Raw genomic sequence first — 23,519 nt, 5'->3', positions numbered from 1 at the left:
TTAATTGTGAATTATTAAGCTGATGTCTTAATTCTACTTAAAGAAGAGAAATTACATTCTGCTGTAAGCTTTCTTTAAAAGTTCTTAAAATACTTGAAACAACTGAAATGAAGCTGGCTATATCTTATTTTCTCCCCCAACAGTTCATACACACTCACGAGATGTCCAGTCATAGCAACATCATGAAAAAGGCTTCATTACACTGTGTCACACACATGCTATGAAAACAAACAGGCATCATTTAAAGACACGGCTTACCTCACTACACATGGAAATTACACAAACATGACTGTTCCTCACACCTCCTCCTGGAACCACACAACGCTTCCACATACTGATGTTGAATGAGACACTTACTAGCCTTACCACAGCAATACAACTGTATACCAATCTAAACACTCAGATGTGCACGACATTACATCACAGAACTAGGTTTTTATAGGTACTTCAGATTAAGTTGTGTAAGAACTAGTTATGAAATTTGAAAGCATAACGATTATAGTCTTTTTTAACAGTGAGAACCAGATATCTAGATTCTGATAAAGAAATCTGAGCTCCTGTCATTTCTGCAACACTGACTCAAGGTATGCTTAAGAAAGTCATAATTCTTTCACACAAGTAGTGGTATCATACTGAGCCCTTACCATGGGCAAAGCTTGTTATTTATTGATCAATATTCTGATGAGATGAAGTAATACAAAGGCTATCTTTAAAAAAAAGATTTATTTTATTTATTTGAAAGGCATAGTTACAGAGCGATAGGGAAAGATAGATTTTCCATCCACTGTTTCATTCCCCAAATGGTCACAACAGCTGGAGCAGGGCTAGGCTGAAGCCAAGAGCTTCATTCAGATCTTCCACGTGGGTGCAGGGGCCCAGGGACTTGGGCCATCCTCTGCTACTTTCCCAGGCACATTAGCAGGGAACTGGATGGGAAGTGGAGCAGCTGGGCTTTTAACCAGTGCCCATGTAGGATGCTGGCACTGCACGTGGTGGCCGGTTATACCACAACAACAGTCCCAAAAGCTATCTTTCAATCCTAGATCACTACTTAGGTGATTTGTCCTGACCAACTTCTATAGCTGGTAGAGATGAGATTAGATAAGGGATGAAAGACATGTAGTACAGTGCCTGAAGTATTACAAGAGCTCAAAAAAATGCAGACGGGGACCTACCCTGAGTGGCCATGAATGGATGAATGGATAAACTAAATGTCGTAGATACACACAATGGAATGCTATGCAGACTCAAAAAAGGAGGAAATCCCATCATTTCTGACAGCATGGATGAACTTGGAGGACACACACTAAGTGAAATAAACCAGACACAGACAGAGAAACACCATATGACCTCAGTCACATCTGGAGTCTAAAACAGCTGAACGAGCAGAAGTAGAGAGCAGGGTGGGAAGATGCCGGTCAAAAAACGTCAGTTATACGGGAGGAATAAGTTTAAGACATTTATTGAATAACATGGTTACTACAGCTAATAGTAATGAAATGTGTTTTGAAAAATCACCGAGAGAGATTTTAAGTGTTTAAAACAATGACAACTGAGATAATACACATTAATTGGCTCAATGTAGCATTCTATTTTTCAAAACATCATTTTGTACATAATGTACACAATTTTTATATGTAAAATAAAAAATAATTTTTAAGTAATGGTGGAAATAATAACACACAAAACAAACTTTTTTATGTTGCCATGTGTTAAATAGCATGTTTTAAAAAAGGCAGTGGTGAGGGGAGTGTCTCCTCACACTTTCTCTGAAGAAACTGTTCCATTGGCTTCAGGGTTAAAAGGCCCACAGAGAGGGCTTTATACAGTTCAACTGATGATTCTAGTACAACTGGGAATAGGAGGGCAGACTGAGCTCAAAATCACAGTCTTTCTAAGATGAAGTTTCAATCTGGAACTTTCTATCTAGAAGTGCGCAGTCTTCAGGCGAAGATTTCTGTGCTCAGAAAACTTGTCAGTTTGATAGCATTTTATTGGGGACCACTATGTTCCCACAGACTTAGTTTCAACTTTGCCCCCCAGATGATTATTTTAAACTGAAATATTTTAAAAATTGCAAATGCCAGCTATGATTTTCTAAATAAAAATCTTTACCATCTATGATTACAAAATTTAATAGCAGTTGATAAAAACTTGGGAGCTTTTCAATGAAAGACTTTGGGAAATGTTGATATATTTATTTGAAAGATAGAGTCACACAGAGAGAGAGAGAGAGAGAGAGAGAGAGAGAGAGAGAGAGAGAGAGATGCAGAGACAGAGAGAGATCTTCCATTCACTGGTTCACTCCCTAAATGGCTGCAATGGCCAGGGCTGGGCCAGGCCGAAACCAGGAGCCAGGAGCCTCTTCTGGGTCTCCTATGTGGGTGGCAGGGGCCCAAGCACTTGGGCATCTTCCCAGGCACATTAGCAGGGAGCTGGATCAGAAGTGGAGCAGCAGGGACTCAAACTAGCATCTATATGGGATACTGGCACCACAGGCAGCAGCTTTACCTTCTATGCCACACCACTGGCCCCCAAAGTTTATATTTTTTAGTGCTAAAGAAACAAATAAAGGGCAACTGTAACTAAATAAAACTATGACAGCATGGTAGGTGTTGTGGCACATCGTTAAGCCATTGCTTGAGACACCTGCATCTGTATCAGAGTGCCAGTCCAAGTCCTGGCTATACCTACTTCTGACCTAGCTTCCTGTAAAAACACCTGGGAAGCAGCAGATGATAGTTCAAGAACTTGAGTCCTTGCCACCTATGTGGGAGATCCGGATGGAATTCCAGGCTCCTTCAGCCTGGCCCAGCTCTGGCTATCTGTGGTCCTTTGGAGAGTAACCAGTAGATAAAAAATCTTTCTGTTTCTTCTGTTTTGCTTACTCTGCTTTTCAAAATCAATCTTTTTGAAAAAGTCTATGACAGTGAATGGGAATACATTCTGTATCTGCCTAAATCCACTATTACTGCACAGCACTTGTCACTTATCATCAGTAACACCTACAAGACTCCAGATTTTTTTCTTAACTCAAGCAACTCTCTGGATGAAAACAGTATTGCTTTTAGGGACTCCCCTATGGTGTTTTTGGAAGGTCAGGGAGATGGGAAGTAATGGGCAAATGATAATTTCACTTACTGAAATCTGTAAAGATAAAATGCCTGATGAACAGAATAAAGATTAACTTCATTTTAAAAATTAACTTTCTGATGATTTGACAAAATGTTGATTATATTAATGTGGTTGGTCAACTCTCCATCACTTAAGCAATGGTTTTATAGAAGCTCACTCTATTAAAATTTACCACTTCCACAAATGCTGGCCATAATGAAGTCATCACAAAGAAGCAGGCTGCATCTACAGGTCAGAAATCTCCGCTGGCAGGTTAGAAATCTCAGAGCAATTCTTCTAAACTATTCTTGACTACATTTTACCGACAAAACAGGATTTTACAAATATCAGCATTAATCCTCGGTGTGTAACCCATTTCTACAGATGGAAACTGGTAATCCAACATGGGAAAGAAACTTGAACAGAGCTGCCAGGAAGTACCAGGGTTGACACAAGAGCCGTGTTCCCTAGCACGTCCAGTGCCTGTCTGACACGGCACTCCACTGGCAGTAACCTTTCACCTGAGCACACAGAAGCACAGGCACAGAAATACCATCAAGTTTCCACAGGTAAATAGGAAAGACAGTATTCTCCAATTGGCTTCACATAACAATTCTATAAATAGATTCCCTATTGAAATAGTCAATAAGAATTTTAAAATATTTATCCACACCACACAACAAAAAGGAAGATGCTTGTCACAGCACTATCTGCAAGTGTGGAAAGTTTGAGAAAATCTAAATGACCACCACCAGGAAAAGTTAAATAAGCTACAGTCCATCTACCCTTTGAAATATTACGCAGTTACTCAGAGAATAAAGGAGACCTATAAACACGGGACTGAGAAAATCCAATGATTTACTGTTGTCTGAAGTATGGGAAGTGAAGGGGGACAGGACAGGATCCAAGACCTAAAAAAATTACCACTTTTTACTTTCTTTACTAGTCTCAAAAGGAAACAAAAAATGAACCCAAAAAGCAATACAGTAACTGAAGGAGTCAGTGGACTCAAAAGGCTTCTGTGGCCTAGGCGGCTCCTGTCAAGAAACTCGGGCGATCCCTGACGTCATACCTAAGAGTGTTAATTGCTACATTAACACCAGGAGTCACTGTGCACTAACTTCCCATGCAGAACCTCTGTCCTCAAAGAGTTGTATTAAGAGAATGAACAGTAAAACTTCTTCTCAAAGATTTATTTCGTTTATAGTTTAGTAGGCGGGACCTGCTGAGCAAAGTGTTGTGTGATTTGTGCTGCCTAACAGGACAAGCTGAAGCACAGAGTCCCAGGGAAATACTCAGGCAGTGTCTCACACAGAAAACACTCAGTGAGTGTCTGATGAATAAGTCACCATCCACTAACACACAAGAATATAGCAGTTTGTCATAATTACCAACAACGAGCAGAAAAATATATGATTTACTCTTGGCAAGAAGAAAGCTTTATGAATGCATCCAAGGTTAACAGTATACTGGCATATACACAAAGCTTATTAAAGAGGAGCTAAAATACTGCCCACAGTCCAGAGGGCCGAAAGTCCTCCTTATCAGTCTTACCTGACTGTGTCATGGATAACGACTCATCTGACCAGCTGTAACAGTGCTGATGGGACTTGACCGGCAGGCGATGCTGTCCTCCAGGCCTAGGGCTCCCTTTGCTAGAATCCTGCTTTGACACAGATGAGCAGCTTTTGGGAGGTGACTGTTGACACAGAAAACCAAATGAAAACGGTTTTGTGATACAGTGTAGAATTTTATTTAAAATGTGAGACACTAGTGAATTTAAAAATATTTACAGAGTATTAGATAATATAAAAGGTAGAAGAAGTTTATAACCACATACGGATAAGACTTCATTTTTTAATGTATTTATTTTTTATTTTTTTATTTGACAGGTAGAGTTATAGACAGTGAGAGAGAAACAGAGAGGAAGGTCTTCTTTCCACTGGTTCACTCCCCAAATGGCCGCTACAGCTGGCACTGCGCCAATCCAAAGCCAGGAGCCCGGTGCTTCTCCTGGTCTCCTAGGCGGGTGCAGGGACCCAAGCACTTGGGCCATCCTCCACTACCTTCCCAGGCCACAGCAGAGAGCTGGACTGGAAGAGGAGCAACCGGGACTAGAACCTGGCACCCATATGGGATGCCAGCGCCGCAGGTGGAGGATTAACCAAGTGAGCCACAGCGCCGGCCCCAGGACTTCATTTTTTTTAAACAGAAAATAAAGTTGTAAAAAGAGGATGCTTTAAAAAGGGATGAGTAGCTATTTTTTAAAAAAGATTTATTTTATTTATGTGAAAGAGTTACAGAGAGAGGTAGAGACAGAGAGGTCTTCCATCGCTGGTTCACTCCCCAGATGGCTGCAATGGCCGGAGCTGCACTGATCCAAAGCCAGGAGCCAGGAGCTTCCTTTGGGTCTCCCACATGGGTGCAGGGGCCCAAGGACTTGGGGCATAGAAGAGAGCTGGATCAGAAGAGGAGCAGCCAGGGCTAGAACCAGCGCCCATATGGGATGCCAGCGCTTTAACCCACTGTGCCACAGCGCCGGCCCCGAGTAGTAGCTATTATGTCAGTGATATTTCCAACCCCTTCCCTTATTTTACTTTTCTGTACTTCCTTTATGGAAGGGCGGGTAACAGTATAAGACTGCTCACAAAAGACTGTTAGAACAGACAAAAATTTTCACTCTAACATCAAGCAGAAGTGAGAATGCCTGATTTGATTCCTTGCTACCATCACTTCCTACCCCTTTAATTTGGGGCAGGTTTGTTAACCTGCTAACCTTTACAGTGGGCATGAGAACAGTATCTACTTTATAGGACTGCTGCCAGGATTAATGGGATAATCTATGTAGGCTACTTTAGCATACTACGTGGCACTCGCTAAGTAAGCACTTCATGTTGCTTTAAACTTGATTTTATAAAGTATATTAAGGAACTCACACAACAGCATTAAGTACTTAGTGAACCCAGACATTATTAAAACCTCTCTGCCTTTAGAAAACATCCGTCTCAGTTCAGAGTAGACTGTCCCTTGTTAGTCTTCATTTTCAATGGGAATGTGAAGAATTAACTGAACGTGCCCTCTGGAAAAATCAAACACCAGAAAGTTTTGGAGGGAAACTCTTTCTTGCTGAGTCAGCAGCCTCTTCCACATTATGCTGAAAACACTGTATTGCAGGGTCCTGGTGCACATACATGCAAACAGTGCGCTCTGTGTTTCTAGCTTCTGATTAATTATCATGCCGTGACTTCTTATTTATTATGGGATAACAGGCTCATTGTAGCGATAATTTACTGGTAACATAATTCCTGCCTTCCAGGAATTTACAACCAAACTGCATTTTGACACAATATTATTAGTTTATTATTTCCTATAAATTGATTAGATTCTACATGGTGTCATTATTGACATCCAGGATAGCTACAACCTGAGTGCTAAAAATTGTGTTTTTTTTTTCTCACAAGAAAATACATCAGGGCTGCACTGTGGCATACTGGGTAAAGCCACCACCTGTAATGCCAGCATCCCAAATGGGCACTGGTTCCAATCCTAGCTGCTCCACTTGCAATATAGCTCCCTGCTAATGCACCTGGGAAAGCAGAAGATGGCCCATGTGCTTGGGCATCTGCACCCATGTGGGAGACAGGGAAGAAGCTCCTAGCTAGTGGCTTTGGCCTGGCCCAGTCCCAGCCATTGTGTCTATTTAGGAACTGAACCAGAGGATGGCAGATCTATCTGTCTCTGTCTCTCCCTCCCTCTCTCTCAGTAACTCTGCCTTTCAAAGAAATAAGTCTCAAAAAAAAAAAAATCACATTAATATACCTTTATTTTTTTCTAAAGATGCTTCAATATATCAAAATACATATTGACTTACATGTTTACTAGGAGAGGTAGAAGACTCTAGTTCCTGTGAAAAAACCATTTCCTCCGTAAGCATGCTATGGTCGGGACTCCCTGGCTGCTCCTGTGCTATAGACTCAGATGGGATGTAGTCAACAGCAGGACTGCCTAATTCTTCCGGAATAGAGCTTTCACTGTTTTGGTGAGAGTATGAAGGTACTGGGAATTCCTCTTCACTCACTAAATCTAGAAAGAGAGAATTAAAACAAAAAATACACAATTTGGACAATGGGAAAATTAAAATTTGACACTTTATATTTGTTTCTAGCATAATATCACTAGTTGCATTTAGACATTTAGACATAAAACAAACAACTCAGTGAAGAAATGGGCAAAGGACTTAAACAAATACTTTTCAAAAGAGGAAATCCAAATGGCCAAAAGACACATGAAAAAATGCTCAGGATCACTAGCTTCAGAGAAATGCAGATTAAAACCACAATGAGGTTTCACCTCACCCCAGTTAGAATGGCCTTCATACAGAAATCAACAAAGAACAAATGCTGGTGAGGATGTGGGGTAAAAGGTTCCCTAATCCACTGCTGGTGAGAAAGTAAAGTGGTAAATCCACTATGGAAGGCAATATGGAGATACCTCAGAAATCTGGATATGACCCTACCATATGAACCAGCCATCCCACTCCTGGGAACTTATCCAAAGGAAATGTAATCAGCATATGAAAGCGTTATCTGCACCCCAGTGTTGATTGCCGTTCAAGTCACAATAGCTAAGACATGGAATCAACCCAAATGCCTGTCAACTGAAGACTGGATAAAGAAATTATGGGATATGTACACTAAGGAATGCTACACAATGGTAAAAAAAATAATAATATGAAATCTGGTCATTTACAACAAAATGGATGAATCTGGAAAACATTATATGTAGTGAAATAAGCCAGTCCCAAACAGACAAATACCATATGTTCTCCTTGACCTGCGATAAATAACAGAGCACCTAAAAGGAAATCTGTAGAAGTGAAACTGGCACTTTGAGAAGCAATAACTTGAACAGCCCTTGTCTTGACTGTTGAGGAACAGTTGTTTTTTTTTTTTTAAATATATACTATCTGTTGAATTCTTTACTTAACACAGAGTTAAACATATGTGTACAAAGTCACATAGATCTCAGTAAAAAGTAAGAATGGGAATAATAAAGGGAAGAGATAGAGAGTTTGGAGTAGGGTGGGAGGGCAGGTACTGTGGGAAGAATCACCATGTTCCTAAAGTTGTAATTATGAAGTATATTTAGTTTGTAACTGTAAAGATGTATATAGTTCTGCATATATTCCTATGGACTTACTTTTAAGGGTAGATCAAAATTGTAGTTCTACTACCAGTTTTTTTCTTTGAGGTACCTCCATACTTTTTTTTTTACTAATGGTACAGTTTAAAAATTTGCCATGGGACCCCAAATCCCCTTAGGCTAGATAGTAAAAATAACATCATCAGTGTTTTTGTGATTATATTGATAGGATTAAGTGTTAAAGTGATCATATAGATAGAAATAAGTGTCTGGTAATAATAATAGATAGAATTAAAAATGAATGAATGCTCCAACATGGGAAGCAATCCACAAAGCAGACTCATAGACTGACAATCACTACAAATAACACTCTGACCTCAGAATCAGCCCTAAAGGCATTCTGCTCTGGCTGAAAAGCCCACAAGAGCATTTCAAGAATGGAAAGCCAAGGCACTGTGGCAAAAAATGAAAGACCTCAGTGGGTAAGACCCCAGTAGAAAGAAGTGTTCAAAGAAGTAGGTACTTTTCTCTGAAGGGAAGAGAGAACTTCCAGTTTGCTTATGGCCTTGTCTAAATACTGATGGAGTTTGTGGACTCAAAAGGCTTCCATAGCCTACGCAGCTCATGTCAAGAGCCTCGGGTGATCACTGACATCATATATAAAAGTGTTAACTGTTAAATTAACAACAAGAATCACTGTGCACTAACTTCCCATGCAGGACCTCAGTCCTCAAAGAATTGTATTATAATTATGCCTGAGCTTGGGTGCTTCTTAAAGTTAATTGTGTTTCTGGGGCCGGTGCTGTGGCGCAGCGGGTTAACACCCTGGCCTGAAGTGCCAACATCCCATGTGGGCGCTGGTTCTAGTCCCAGATGCTCCTCTTCTGATCCAGCTCTCTGCCATAGCCTGGGAAAGCAGCAGAAGGTGGCCCAAGTCCTTGGGCCCTTACACCCACGTGGGAGACCTGGAGGAAGCTCCTGGCTCCTGATCGGCACAGCTCCAGCCGTTATGGCCAATTGGAGAGTGAACCATCGGATGGAAGACCTCTCCCTCTCTGCTTCTCTTCTCTCTGTGTAACTCTCTGACTTTCGAATAAATAAATAAAATCTTTTAAAAAATAAAGTTAATTGGCCGGTGTCGTGGCTCAATAGGCTAATCCTCCACCTTGCGGCGCTGGCACACCGGGTTCTTTAAAAAAAAAGTGAAATTAACTTCAAGATGCAATGACTTTGAACAGCCCTTGAAGAACGGTTTTTGTTGTTGTTGTTGGTTTTGTTCATGCAAATTGTTGAATTCCTAATACAGAGTTGGTCTTCTGTGTATAATGTTAATCAAAAATAGATCTTAGTGGAGAACGGGACTCGGGATGGGAGAGGGAGGAAGAAGAGGAAAAGTGGGCCCCTGCACCCATGTGGGCAGATATGTTGTTAAGAATCACTATATTCCTGAAGTTGTACTAATGAAATGCATGAAGTTTGTATTCCTTAAATGAAAGATTTCTTTGGGGGAGAAAAATTTAAAAAAAAAATTAAAAAATAGAAAAGAAAACCACCACCAAAAAAAAAACCAAAAAAAACCAAAAAAAAACCTCAAACATATACAGTAAGGGGACCATAGATAATGACAGTATACTGCATGTTTTTCTTTAAAAGAAAACTAGAAAAAAGGATTTTTACCATAAAGAAATGTTAAATGTTTGGGGAAGGAGGTATGTTTATCCTGATTAGACATTATGCAATGTATATATGTAGAAAATTATTACATGGCATTCCATAAAAATGTACCATTTTTATGCATCAATTAAAAATAAAACAAAATTTTAAAAATAAAAATCTGAAAAGACAAAGAAACAGAAATGTTAATTATCTAAAATGATCAGTGAACAATTATTTCATATTGTCAGGTAGAGACCTGAATTTACTACTTCGTCTTGCTAACATTTAATGGATAGTTCCTCCTTTCTCCACTGGTCTGCAAAGCTCCCTGTGTCACATATAAGTCGGCTTTCCACAAAGGCAAAGATCATCTTCTGGGATGTTCCACAGTCTATTTATCTATCTCTGTACAGATATCATGTTGTTTTAATTACTACATCTTTAGAAGTCTTACTAGCTATAAAGTAAGTTAATGTATTTTGTGGTTATTCTTAAAAATGTCTTTGCTTTGGTCCTTTGCCATTTCATACACATTTTTAAATGAGCTTGTCAAGTCTCACAAATAAACCCTGCTGGGTATCCGATTTAAAGTGTCTTCAATCTACGGATCAATTCAAGGAGAATTAACATCCTATGACAGTGAACCTATCTGTGAGTATATAATAATGTTCCATTGATTTGGGCTTTCTTCAATTTTTTCAATAAAATTCTAAATTTTCCTCCATAAAGACCTTTGATACTTTTTGTGAAATGCTAGGCACTTCATATTTTTTTAAAATTTGTTTTTTAAAATAATTTTTGCTGCTCTACAGACATATATAAATTGAGTTTGGTTTTTTGTTTGTTTGTTTGTTTGTTTGTTTGTTTTTTTTTGGACAGGCAGTTAGACAGTGAGAGAGAGAGAGACAGAGAGAAAGGTCTTCCTTCCGTTGGTTCACCCCCAAATGGCTGCTACGGCCGGGGCGCTGTGCCGATCCAAATCCAGGAGCCAGGTGCTTCCTCCTGGTCTCCCATTAGAGTGCAGGGCCCAAGGACTTGGGCCATCCTCCACTGCCCTCCCGGGCCACAGCAGAGAGCTGGACTGGAAGAGGAGCAACCGGGACAGAATTCGGTGCCCTGACCGGGACTAGAACCCGGGGTGCCAGCGCCACAGGCGGAGGATTAGCCTAGTGAGCTGTGGCGCCGGCCATATAAATTGAGTTTTGTTTATGGACTTTCTAACTAGCAACCCTGCTAAACTCACTCTTGTTATTTCTAATAATTATATGTAAATTCTGAATTTTCTATGTACATAATAACTTTGCCAACTGTAAATTTTGAGAACTTTGCTTTTTCCTCTCATTCCGCATAGTTTTAATTCTTTTACTAGCTGTAATAAACTATCTAGAACTTCCACACAATATTTAAATGAAGACATAAGCATCTTTCCCTTATTTTCAAATTAAAAAAGAAAGTTGTTTATGTTTCATCATTAAGCATGGTTTGCTTTAGGTTAGGTTTTTTTTTATTAATATATAATATTTATTGAGTAAAGAAAGTTCCTTTCTTTGACTACTTTAATCTGAGGTTTATTTTTGTTATCACATATCCTTTTTAAATTTCATCAAATGCCTTTTCTGAATCCACTGACGTGTAATTTGTCTCCTTTAATAAATTTAAGCTAACTCACTGTATTATCAATTTTTTAATATATGTTAAACCCCATTTGGCTATGAAATATTAGATTTGCACATGAGTATAGCTGGATTGGTGTGCTAATATTTTATTTATGATAGATAAGATTTAATAGCAGAGTTATAGAGTAACTTCATAAAACAAGTTGAGAAATATCTGTTTTTCCTCTGTATGGAAAAGCAATGATTCCAACTCCCACCCCACTTGAAAGTCTAATATGGTGATGAAGCCAGAAGAGGTCTCTATAGAAACATGATCAGCTACTGGGGGTACAACCGCTTTAGCAGGCAGAGGACCACGACAGCTCCCTTTTTTGCCAACTAAGGTTTGGTTAAGTTTTATTTTTTAGAAGAATGTACTCATTTACTCCAGGTTCTGAGAACTGAACTGGCATAAAGTGATTCACAGCATCTCTCACCTTCCGAAGTTGCACGGCATCTGCAGTTGCACTGTATTCTCCATCCTTAATCATTTGCATTTAAAAAGTAATGACACGGATCTTTCCATTACGTTAGGCTTCAGCTTGCAGTCTGAAGCGTTAGTATTCATTACCTTTCTGTTCTGTTCGCTGGCCCTCCAGCTCCTTCTTAGGAGTTTTGGGTTTTATTAATTCTTTGTCCCAGGCTGCCAAAGCTTGTTTTTCCATTTGACGAATTTCTGCCTCTTCGGCATCTAAACGCCGCTTCCACTCCAGGAGCTCCTCTGCATGCTGTCGCCGCTGCATTAGTTTCTGCTCTCGCTTGGTCAGAAACCTGTGGTCACATGACGAAGAACAGTGAGAGCGCCCATCTACTGGGAGAGATCTCACTGAGAACCCTACCACTCATTTCCTTATCAATAAGCTGTGCCAAAGCAGAACATTCACACTGCCTCTCTCTGGAAAACGTTTCAAATTAGAGAAGCTTTGAGGAGTCAATTTCTTCAGAAAATGAGACAATCTACGCTTTACTTCTAATGGTTTGTAAATTAGCCAAGAAAAAATAGTACTAAATTCAGAGAAAACTTCAGAATATCTTGATAATCATAACTGTTAATAATTTATATACTCATTTATCATAGGCGATTGTTTTTCATAACAAAAGAAATTTATTCTGAAGTCTCAGACCAGAAAACACACAAAACTCAAGACAACAAAGACCAAAACCAAAAAATAACAAACCCCAAAGCCCCCAAACAAGCAAGCAAACAAAAAAACATGTTCATGTCCCTTTTTTACTTTTATTTTCAAATTCTGTCTGGCTTGGCTCCAGGTCTAGTGAGTTTGGTTCCCATCACCTAAGAGATGCCCAGATCTTTCTTTACAGAACACTGATTACTAGTTAAACACCTTATAATGTACATAAACATGAGTCATTTATTTACTTGAGTAAAAGGATGCATCAAATCCCTCAAATTTCTCAATTTAACCTGATCTTAGGCTCAAAGAGTTAAGAGAAATAACTGATTCAAGCGGAAATTACTTGGTTAGTTTAGAGTTTGATAATAAGCTTCCTTCAAATATAGATGCCACAGCTAAATAAAGGTGGACTGCTCATAATACTGGTACTAGGTAGCTAACCAACAAAAATGCATTCACACATCCAACAAACGCTTAATAAAAAGCACAAGAGGAACTGTCATTCAACTTCTTGAATAGTCATGTCAAATTAATGTGAAAAAAAAAAAGGGTAAAATCTATGTGACATTTGACAACAGGCCTCCAGGCTGTTAAAAAAAGAGAGAGAGGAAAAGAAGGCAAACAAAACAAACAAAAAGAACAGAGCATGCTCTATCAAAGAGTGCACTGAAAAAGGTGCAAAGTTACCTGACCAACTGGTTGTAGATATACAGCTGGAATTTGGGATGAAGGTTGGGAAAACAGACACTGAGAGAGGCCCAGTGATGAGACGTAAAGACAGAGAAGAAGTAGTGAACAGGAGAGCAGTGTCTACAAAATAAGGAGGAAGATTTTAAACCAAGAGATCAGGAGGCGGGAAGAATGAGAAAGGGAAAGCACAGAGCTGAGTGAAGAACTTTTAACACGCTTCCTGAAAAACATTATAAGTTGCTCAATTAAAGCACGTGTTTCATTCCATATGACATAAAAATGTACTTTTATAGATCATACCCACAATTTCCAAATAAACATGCCTTTCTCCTCAAGTGCAGCTTAGCTATGATCTATATTTCTAGTTAAATTTACTTGTTTGTGAGTAAAAGCAATAAGAAGCACACTGTGGAGGCTCAATAAGTTTTCAAATCAGCTTTAACATACAGTACAACAATTACAGCCATGAATCTAGTATATTAGCACACATATGCAATCCTGAGCAACTGATTTTTATCTGTACCTTATTGTGTATTTTAATCTTGAAATTCCACAAAGTGTTAAATTGCAGTCTGAACCTTACCACCAAAGTCTAGCTTGAAAATAACATAATTTAGAAAATTCACTTACAGGAAAATGTCTTGCTAACTTTTACAACATAAAGCTTGCTATTATCAGGACTTACTTGGAGGTATCTTGCTTTAAATCTCACAAAGTTTCCCTGCCCTAAATGTTACTATCGAAATATAATACCCATTCTATAACATATCAGGATGTACAGTTAAGAATAAAGTGAGCTAGTTTCAATAAATACTGTCAGTTAAAAAAATGCTATGGACAGTTCAATCATAAGGTTAAAGATAAGAAAAAATCCCATATATTACAGTTATAAAAGAAAAACATAATTATTCTTTGTAACAGTAAATAGATCTTTGTACATAAAATATACACAAAGATAAGTCTACCAGTTGTTGGGAAAGGTGAATTCTCTTTGACAGAGCATGCTTCTGTTCACATGCACACAACAATAACTTACAGAACAAGGCAACAGGTATTGCCTTGGAAGGGCAAGGCGTGGTATCAGTATGCCACAGAAGTGAGAAAATCCAGGTATGAATCCAGCCACTCATTTAGATTTTAGAAGTATATACAATCTTGCATACTCATATCTTTGGATAACAGACTATTTTAATAACACAGTACTTTATCTCCCCTTCACTTACTTATAGACACATACACACACATATTAATATCTGGATTCCCTTGATTTTCTGCACTGAAGTTCAAGGAAAAATATTGTTGCCAAATTTCAGTAAGACACTGTAATTCTCCTTGCCATTCTTTAAGAATGTACAAAAAACTCATTTTGATGTCAATTATCAAAATATTATACAAAAACAAATTTACTTAGAAAAGGCTCAGAAATCTATTTATAACATTCAAATATTACCCACCCTCTTAGGTATGTAACTGCTAAATGCATGCATGACCTAGTACAAAAAGTAAAATAATAGTGGAACATGTGAAATAAACTGTGAAAATATTCAGTTTAAATTTTTTGGCCAGCCCAATACAGAACAATAAGTTTATATTAGAACAAGGATTGACATTCATTTACAAAAATTAAGCATATTCAAAAGCTCTAGTGTACAAATGATGAACAAAATAAACAGCTAATAGAAAATGAAAATAAAATAGCTTTAGAAAGAACATCAGAAAAGTTTAATTGAAAGTTAGAACTCTTCCCCAAAACACATATTCCTTATTAAACATAAATATATGCTAGGATCTGGCATTGTGGCGTGCTAGGTTAAGGTGCTGCCTGCAGTGCCAGCATCGCATATGGGCTTCAGTGCGAGTCCTGGCTGCTCCACTTCCAATCCAGCTCCTTGCTAATGCAGCTAGGAAAGCAGTGGAAGATGGCCCCAGTTTGGGTCCCTGCAACCTATATGGGAGACCTGGATAAAGCTCCTGACTCCTGACTTTGACCTGGCTCAGTCCTGACCATTGCAGCCATTTGGGGAGTGAACCAGTGGAAGATATCTCTCTCTCTGAAACTCTGCCTTTCAAATTAATAATTAAAAAACTCTTAAAAAACAATAATATAGGAGCCAGCGCTGTGGCATAGCAAGTTAAGCCACCACCTGTAGCTCCGGCATCCCATATGGGTGCTGATTTGGATTCCCGGCTGCTCCACTTCTGATCCAGCTCTCTGCTATGGCCTGGGAAAGCAGCAGAAGATGGCTCAGGTTCTTGGGCCCCTGCACCTGCGTGGGAGACCCAGAAGAAGCTCCTGGCTCCTGGTTTTGGGTCAGCCCAGCTCTGGCCACTGCAGCCATTTGAGGGGTGAACCAGTGGATGGAAGACCTCTCTCTCTCTCTGCCTCTCTGTAACTCTGCCTTTCAAATAAATAAGTCTTTTATATATATATATAATGTATATATTCTAGAACTAAAGTATCCTTAAAAGCAGAATAAAGTAGAGATAAAACACCAGTAATTCACACTAGAAGTAACAATATAAGCTACTGCACAGGTAACAAATAAATAAAATTTATGAATTATGGAGACACAAATGACTACAGAAAATGCTACTAATATTCTATGGTCAATGTCAAAGCATCCCCCTATCAAGATTTCTGATGGTAATATTAGGATTAGACACACTGTAGATCTAGTATGGAAATTATTATGTTCTTATGTTTGAACCTAGAGAACACATGAGAAATTCATTTGCTTTTAAAGTCACAGTCTTATTCTCTAACTTCTACTGTAATGCTGTTCAACTCAACTCCAGCACTTCTCTGGTTTTGACAAATACAATTTAGAAGGATCAATTCCAACTGAATATTAACTTAAGTCATCAATGTAGTTTTTAGTTTTCATGTATTTCTTTTTTTTAATTTAGATTGATTTACTTATTTGAAAGGCAAAGCGACAGAGAGAATGGGAGAGACACTGGCCCACTCCCCAAATGCCTGCAATAGCCACGGCTGGGCCAAGCTGAAGCCGGGAGCTGGGAACTGCCTTCTGGTCTCCCACATGAGTGGCAGGTGCTCAAGCACACAGGCCATCCTCTGCTGCTTTCGCAGGGGCATGAGCAGGGAGCTGGGCTGGAAGTGGAGCAGCTCGGACTCGAACCAGTGCTCACATGGGATGCCGACGTCACAGGAGGCGCTTAATCCACTATGCCACAACGCCAGCCCCATAAAGTAACTTAATTTATCTTAACAAGCTGAAGTCCAGAAAGCAGGGTTCTAGTACCAGCTCTGCTATTCTGCCCTGTAAACTGAGACAAGTACTCAACCTTGGAACCTCTGTTGGCCTTAACTTCCTCATGTAAAAAAAGAGGCTATACTACGTGACTTCATAAGAGCCCTTCTCGTTACAACGTTTTAAAATTCTGCAAGTAACTCCCACTTTTAAAGAATATCTCAACACACTGCTAGACCCTGTGACATAAATGAGAACTTTACTTTCCACCAGTGAGCTACTGTGCACTGTGTTCCAACAGATTTTAAAGTTACGCTGTAATTTGAAAGAATAAAACCATTTAAATGTTAAATGAAACATCTAACTCCAAAAATACTTCAATTCTTAGAGATATTAAATAAGGCAAGAACTTAAAATTTAAAATTTCTTCTGGATCTATAATGCCTTTATTCTATACTGATATACATTAAAATGTTACATAGTATTTTAAATTTTAAAGTGGGCTCATTTGAGTCCTTGAGGAAGATAAATGAGAATATAGATAGTACTGACCCTAAAAGAAAATGAAGTTCAGTTGTTTGTTTCCTGTAACAAAATCTATTTTATCACTTAAACATTCACATAATTTACATACACTTAAGTAAACAAATACAGTCTGTTATTTCTGACCTAGGAAATGCAGAAAACAAAAACACAATATCAGAATATCAGATTTTGTTCAGCTAATACACTTAGACCAGAACCTATACAAGAAAATTAATTTAACACAATGATGCTTAACAAATTATTGAAAGTAATTTTTAAAGATTTATTTATTTATTTGCAAGGCAGGGTGACAGAAAGCCAGATCTTCCATCCACTGGTTCATGTTCTAAAAGGCAGCAACAGCCAGGTTTTAGGCCTGGCTGAAGCCAGGAGCCAAGAACTCCATTTTGGTCTCCAATATGCGTGGCAGGAGTCCAAGCACTGAGCCATCATCTGCTGCCTTCCCAGGCACATCAGCAAGTAGCTGAATCAGAAGTGAAGCAGCTGGGATTCAAACCAGCACTTCGGTATGGGATGCCAGCTTCCCAGTGGCAGCTTAACCTGCTTTCCCACAACACGAATCCTGAAAATCATTCTAATTGTGTTGTCTTCTCTCACGGACTATCAAAAGCCCTCCCTTGGAATGCCTTCATGTACGCTCAGCAGATTAATGATAAAGATTTCAATACTAATTAAACAATATCATAAATATGCTTAGAGAGCAATGTAGTAAAAGATTTATCTGCTTAACTTTTTGATGAATTACTTAAAACCAAATCAGTTCATCTTTTTTGTCCTTTTTTAAAGATGTATTTATTTATTTGAAAGTCAGAGTTACACAGAGAGAGGCAGAGAGAGAGAGAGAGAGAGAAGAGAGATCTTCCATCCACTGGTTCACTCCCCAATTGGCTGCAACGGCTGGAGCTGCGCCGATCTGAAGCCAGGAGCCTGAAGCTTCCTGCGGGTCTCCCCTGCGAGTGCAGGGGCCCAAGGACTTGAGCCATCCTCCACTGCTTTTCCAGGCCACAGCAGAGAGCTGGATCAGAAGAGGAGCAGCCAGGACTAGAACCAGCACCCATATGGGATGCCAGCGCTTCAGGCCAGGGTGTTAACCCACTGCGCCACTGCGCCACAGTGTCGGCCCCAATCAGTTCATCTTGCTCACTGTTTTTCTGAGCAAACTACTAAGTGTAAAAGGAATATTTAAGGAGCCAGTGCTTTGGCATGGTGGGTAAAGCTGCTGCTGCGGTGTTGGCATCCCACATAGGTGCTGGTTCAAGTCCCGGCTGCTTCACTTCCAATCCAGCTCTCTTCTATGGCCTGGGAAAGCAGTAGAAAATGGCCCAAGGCCATATTTAAGATGCTTTCTGACTACACTACTTTGCTCTGCAATGAAGAATCGAAAACAAAAAACCCACTATATGCTTTTCTCTTTTGTTGCTTCTTCTTATGCTACAAAGTACTTCCCAGTTAAAAAATACATTTAATTCTGACCACTGATCTATGAAAAATTCCTTGGTATACTCATGTCAGTAAAGCTTTCTCCTTCTATTCTGAATTTTCATAGTGACTGTTATATATATACTTCTCTAAACCTACCCATCATTCTTCTGTTTTCCCACCTAGGGTGTAACTCTTTTTTTAAAAATTATTTTTTATTTGAAAGGCAGAGACAGAGACATACAGAGAGATCTTCTATCTGCTGGTTCACTCCCCAAACGCCCACACAGCCAAGGTGGGCCAGGTCAAAGCTAGGAGCCCAGAACTCTATCTGTCTTCCACATGAATGTCAGGGACTTCACCTATCACCTGCTGCCTTCCAGGGTGCACATCAGCGGAAGCTGGAATCAGAAGTGAGACTGGGACTTGACGCTCTGATATGGGATGTGGGTGTCCCTAAGTAGTGTCTTAACTGCTGTGCCCAATGCCAGAGTCCACTGAGGGCGGCATTTGTGTTTATCGCTGTATCACTCAGAATCTAGTTATTCATACATTACTCAATAAATAACTGTTGAGGAAACAAGCACATAATAAATAGTAAGAAAGAATAGCTGCTGTTAAGAAATGAAGAAAAAATGCAGCATCCTATTTTAAGTAGTGAAATACTTGAAAAGATAACAATATTCTTCCAGTATCACATTTGCTCTACAAACAATTTTCCTGAAATGAAATTGACAAAATAACAGGAAGAATTAATTGCAATGTACTTTTTATTTATAAATCTGTTTGATGATTACAAGGAATCCACTTATATTGTAAATAATGTCCATCAGAGTAATAGACAAAACTCAAATTTCACTTACAAATAAAACTAAGAAGATTTGATGCTATTCAGAACAGTCTGTGGTTTAAATCTACTTCACATGTTTTATCAATAAATTTTCATTATTATGACTGTTACATTTTGAGATTTTTTTTTTGCTTTTCATCATAATGAAAAACAGAAATAATTTATAAAATTATAAAATGTCAATTAAATGAACAGGCTAAGAAAAGCCATGTATTAGAAATATTAATTTTAACAAAGGCATTATTTTCTCAGTGGAACATTAAAGGAAAAATCTTTCAGAATGGTATGAATACTTCAGAAGACTGTCCATCATAAAAGTCCAAATCCAAAGAGCTACCAATAAGCAAGGGTATATATATTATATATATTCCATATATATAAAATATATACAGATATTTCATGTATATATATAGTATATAAATGAAAAAGTTCCCCCATACTGTTAGCTAAACAAATTGAGAAGCAGTTTTAAATCAATAAAATAGGTTTAACTGCCTTGGCAAATCTATGGAACAGATAGTGCCTGGTTACAAAGTAGCAAAGGTTCCAATACTTTTATTGTTATACGTCTACTATAGCAAATAACTACAAAAGTAATCAATTCTTTATTTACTGAGGTGACACTCCAACACTGTTGAACAAAATCTAACTCTAAAGCTTTAGTAATATAAATGGGTTTTAGGAACTAGTTTTTATGTTGTTTTGTTCGGAGATAAAAAAAATACATAATGATTTTCCTTTTTAACACATCATTTTGGAAAATACTCTAGATCATCCTCAAATTTCAACACCATCATCTGAACATCTTTGCTACTTCAACTCTCTCTCTTTTTTTTTTTTTTTTTTTTTTTTTGACAGGCAGAGTTAGTGAGAGAGAGAGAGAGACAGAGAGAAAGGTCTTCCTTCTGTTGGTTCACCCCCAAAATGGCCGCCACGGCCGGCGCACTGTGCTGATCTGAAGCCAGGAGCCATGTACTTCCTCCTGGTCTCCCATGGGGTGCAGGGCCCAAGCACTTGGGCCATCCTCCACTGCACTCCCGGGCCACAGCAGAGAGCTGGACTGGAAGAGGAGCAACCGGGACAGAATCTGACGCCCCAACCGGGACTAGAAACCTGGGTACCGGCGCTGCAGGTGGAGGATTAGCCTAGTGATACCTCAACTCTTAACCCATCCCTACCACAAGCACAACTACACTGCTTCAAACAACAGATCAAGAAGTTGGACTGGGGGGTTACACTGTGGCTTGGCAGGTAAAGCTGCCGCCTGCAGTGCCAGCATCCCATATGGGTGCTGGTTCAAGTCCTGCCTGCTTCACTTCCCATCCAGCTCTCTGCTATGGCCTGAGAAAGCATTAGAAGATGGCCCACGTCCTTGGGCCCCTGTGGCCCTGTGGGAGATCCGGAAGAAGCTCCTGTTCCTGGCTTTTGCCTGGCTCAGCTCTGGCTGCTTCAACCATTTGGGGAGTGAACTAGCAGATTGAAGACCTCTCTTTTACTCTCTCTACCTCTCTGTAACTCTGCCTTTCAAATAAATAAATAAAAATCTTAAAAAAAAAAAAAAAAAGTTGGACTGGGGGGCCGACATGGTGTAGTGGGTTTAGCCATGGACTGTGACCCAGCATCCCCATGAGAGTGTGGTTTTGTGTCTCAGCTGTCCAGCTTCTGGTCCAGCTCCCTGCTGATGTGCCTGGGAAGGTAGAAGAGGGCCTTGGTATGTGGGTCCCTGACAAACATGTGGGGGACCTGGATGGAGTGCTGGGCTTCTGGCTTCAGACGGGACCAGTCCTGGACATTGCAGCCATTTGGGAAATGAACCAGTGGATCAGATCTCTCTTTGTCTATATGTCCGTCTCTCTCTCCCTCTCTGTCACTTTGCTTTCAAATAAATAAATCTTAAAAATAGATTCCGAGTAGGCACTGGTGATGGCAGTTGAGCTGGGCTCGGGACACCTGCACTCCACAGCAGAGTGCCTGGGTTCTGCTCTCCATTCCAGCTTCCTGCTAATGCTCACCCTGGACACAGCAAGTGACACTTCAAGTAGTTGGGTCCTTGCCACCCATATGGGAAATCCAGACTGAATTCCTGGTCTGGCTTCCGCCTGGCCTACCCTGGTCTGTTGCAGGTAGTGGGGAGTGAACCAGAGGTGGGATATCTTTGTCTGTCTCTGCCTCTTTTGCCTTTCAAATAAATAACCTTTTATTAAAAATGTTTAAAAAATAAAAAAGTACTCGCTGAATGCTTCAAGGCCTAGTCTCCTTATAGACTTCTCAAAAGGCTACCACAGGAATGGACAAAGAACAGAACAGTGATACAAAATATTCCAGGTGACTAATATTTTGAATTCTACAAAAATAACAAGATTTAGAACAAAGTCAATAAATCTAAATTCAATTTGTCACTTAGGATTTTTTTTGACAGGCAGAGATAGATTGTGAGAGAGAGAGAGAGAGAGAGACAGAGAGAAAGGTCTTCCTTCCATTGGCTCACCCTCCAAATGGCTGCTATGGCGGTGCTGTGCCAATCCAAAGCCAGGAGCCAGGTGCTTCTCCTGGTCTCCCATTAGAGTGCAGGGCCCAAGCACTTGGGCCATCCTCCACTGCACTCCCAGGCCACAGCAGAGAGCTGGCCTGGAAGAGGGGCAACCGGGACACAATCCGGCGCCCCGACTGGGACTAGAACCCGGTGTGCCGGCACCGCAAGGCAGAGGATTAGCCTAGTGAGCCACGGCACGGCAATACCATTTTTTTTTTAAAGCATTTATTTATTTGAGAGGCAGAGAGAGGTCTTCCATTTGCTGGTTCACTCCCCATATGACCACAATAGCTGGAATTATGCTGATCTGAAGCCAGGAGCTTCTTCCAGGTCTCCCACATGGGTGCAGGGGCCCAAGGACTTGGGCCATCTTCCACTGCTTTCCCAGGCCATAGCAGAGAGCTGGATCGGAAGTGGAGCAGCCAGGACTAGAACTGGCACCCATATGGGATGCCAGCACTGCAGGTGGTGGTTTTACCCCCTAAGTCACAGTGCTGGCTCCAGGTGTTTTTTTTTTTTAAGATTTATTTGAAAGGCAGAGCTAGAGAGAGAGAGAGACAGAAAGAGAAAGAGGGAGGGAGAGACACAGAAAGAGATATAGAGAGAGAGATCTTCCATCCACTGGTTCACTCCCTAAATGACCACAAATATCTGGGGATGTGCTGATCCAAAGCCAGGAGCCAGGAGCTTCTTCCAGGTCTCCCACATGGGTGCAGGGGCCCAAGGACTTGGGCCATCCTCTACTGCTTTCCCAGGACACAGCAGAGAGCTGGATCAGAAGTGGAGCAGCCAGGTTTCAACTGGTGTCCAAATGGATGCCGGCAGGCAGGCAGTGGCTTTACCTGCTATGCCATAGCGCTTGCCCCCACTCCCCATTCTATTTTCTATTAACACTTTGAACTACCCTTACAGGAAGTAAGAGTTTCAGTTACAACTGTTTGTTCCAAAACTAATCATATCACAGGTTGGTGTCACATATAAATATAGCACATCAGTAACTCTGATGATGTACCCAATCCTGCCAAAGGATATAGACACAAGTTCAATCTGCGGTTCAAACTGCTAACTTACAACAGCGGTCAGCGAACATTTCTGATGGTTCTCTTTCATGTTTAATGGGCTTCAAGGAAGCTAGCTACACATCTGATGGACATGGCTCAGGCAAGGGAAGAGTCCACAAGCAGGTAATTTACAACTGCATTTAATTAAATGTACACTAATTTAATTCAACTTATACAAATTAATGTAAATTAAGTGTAAAATTATGTAAATGTCATTTATATTATATAACTGAGTTACATCTAAGTAGGAGTAGCTTTCTCAAGTCTTTAAAAAGTAATTTTTGCCGGTGCTGCGGCTCAATAGGCTAATCCTCCACCCAGCGGCGCCGGCACACCGGGTTCTAGTCCCGGTCGGGGCGCCGGATTCTGTCCCGGTTGCCCCTCTTCCAGGCCAGCTCTCTGCTGTGGCCCGGGAGTGCAGTGGAGGATGGCCCAGGTGCTTGGGCCCTGCACCCCATGGGAGACCAGGAGAAGCACCTGGCTCCTGCCTTCGGATCAGCGCGGT

The 23,519-nt window shown here is 40.2% G+C and overlaps 1 protein-coding gene across 5 annotated transcripts in view; it reads right to left on the bottom strand.

Annotated features, from left to right (window-relative positions):
• The window catches only part of CEP350 (centrosomal protein 350), a 158,947-nt gene that overhangs the window by 28,126 nt on the left and 107,302 nt on the right, over nucleotides 1-23,519 (bottom strand). For 4 of the 5 annotated variants that reach the window (XM_008263851.4, XM_051858261.2, XM_008263850.4 and 1 more), the window contains 4 exons: nucleotides 13,391-13,513; nucleotides 12,139-12,338; nucleotides 6,986-7,197; nucleotides 4,669-4,813 (listed from right to left, as the gene is read on the bottom strand). In XM_008263851.4, the coding sequence (XP_008262073.3) occupies nucleotides 4,669-4,813; nucleotides 6,986-7,197; nucleotides 12,139-12,338; nucleotides 13,391-13,513 (680 nt within the window). The remainder of the gene's footprint in view (nucleotides 1-4,668; nucleotides 4,814-6,985; nucleotides 7,198-12,138; nucleotides 12,339-13,390; nucleotides 13,514-23,519) is intronic. The other variant, XM_008263852.4, reaches the window with a different exon arrangement.

This window comes from Oryctolagus cuniculus, chromosome 7 (genome assembly GCF_964237555.1).
Source record: "Oryctolagus cuniculus chromosome 7, mOryCun1.1, whole genome shotgun sequence".
NCBI lineage: Eukaryota > Metazoa > Chordata > Mammalia > Lagomorpha > Leporidae > Oryctolagus > Oryctolagus cuniculus.
This window is presented reverse-complemented; position numbering and strand designations above follow the sequence as displayed.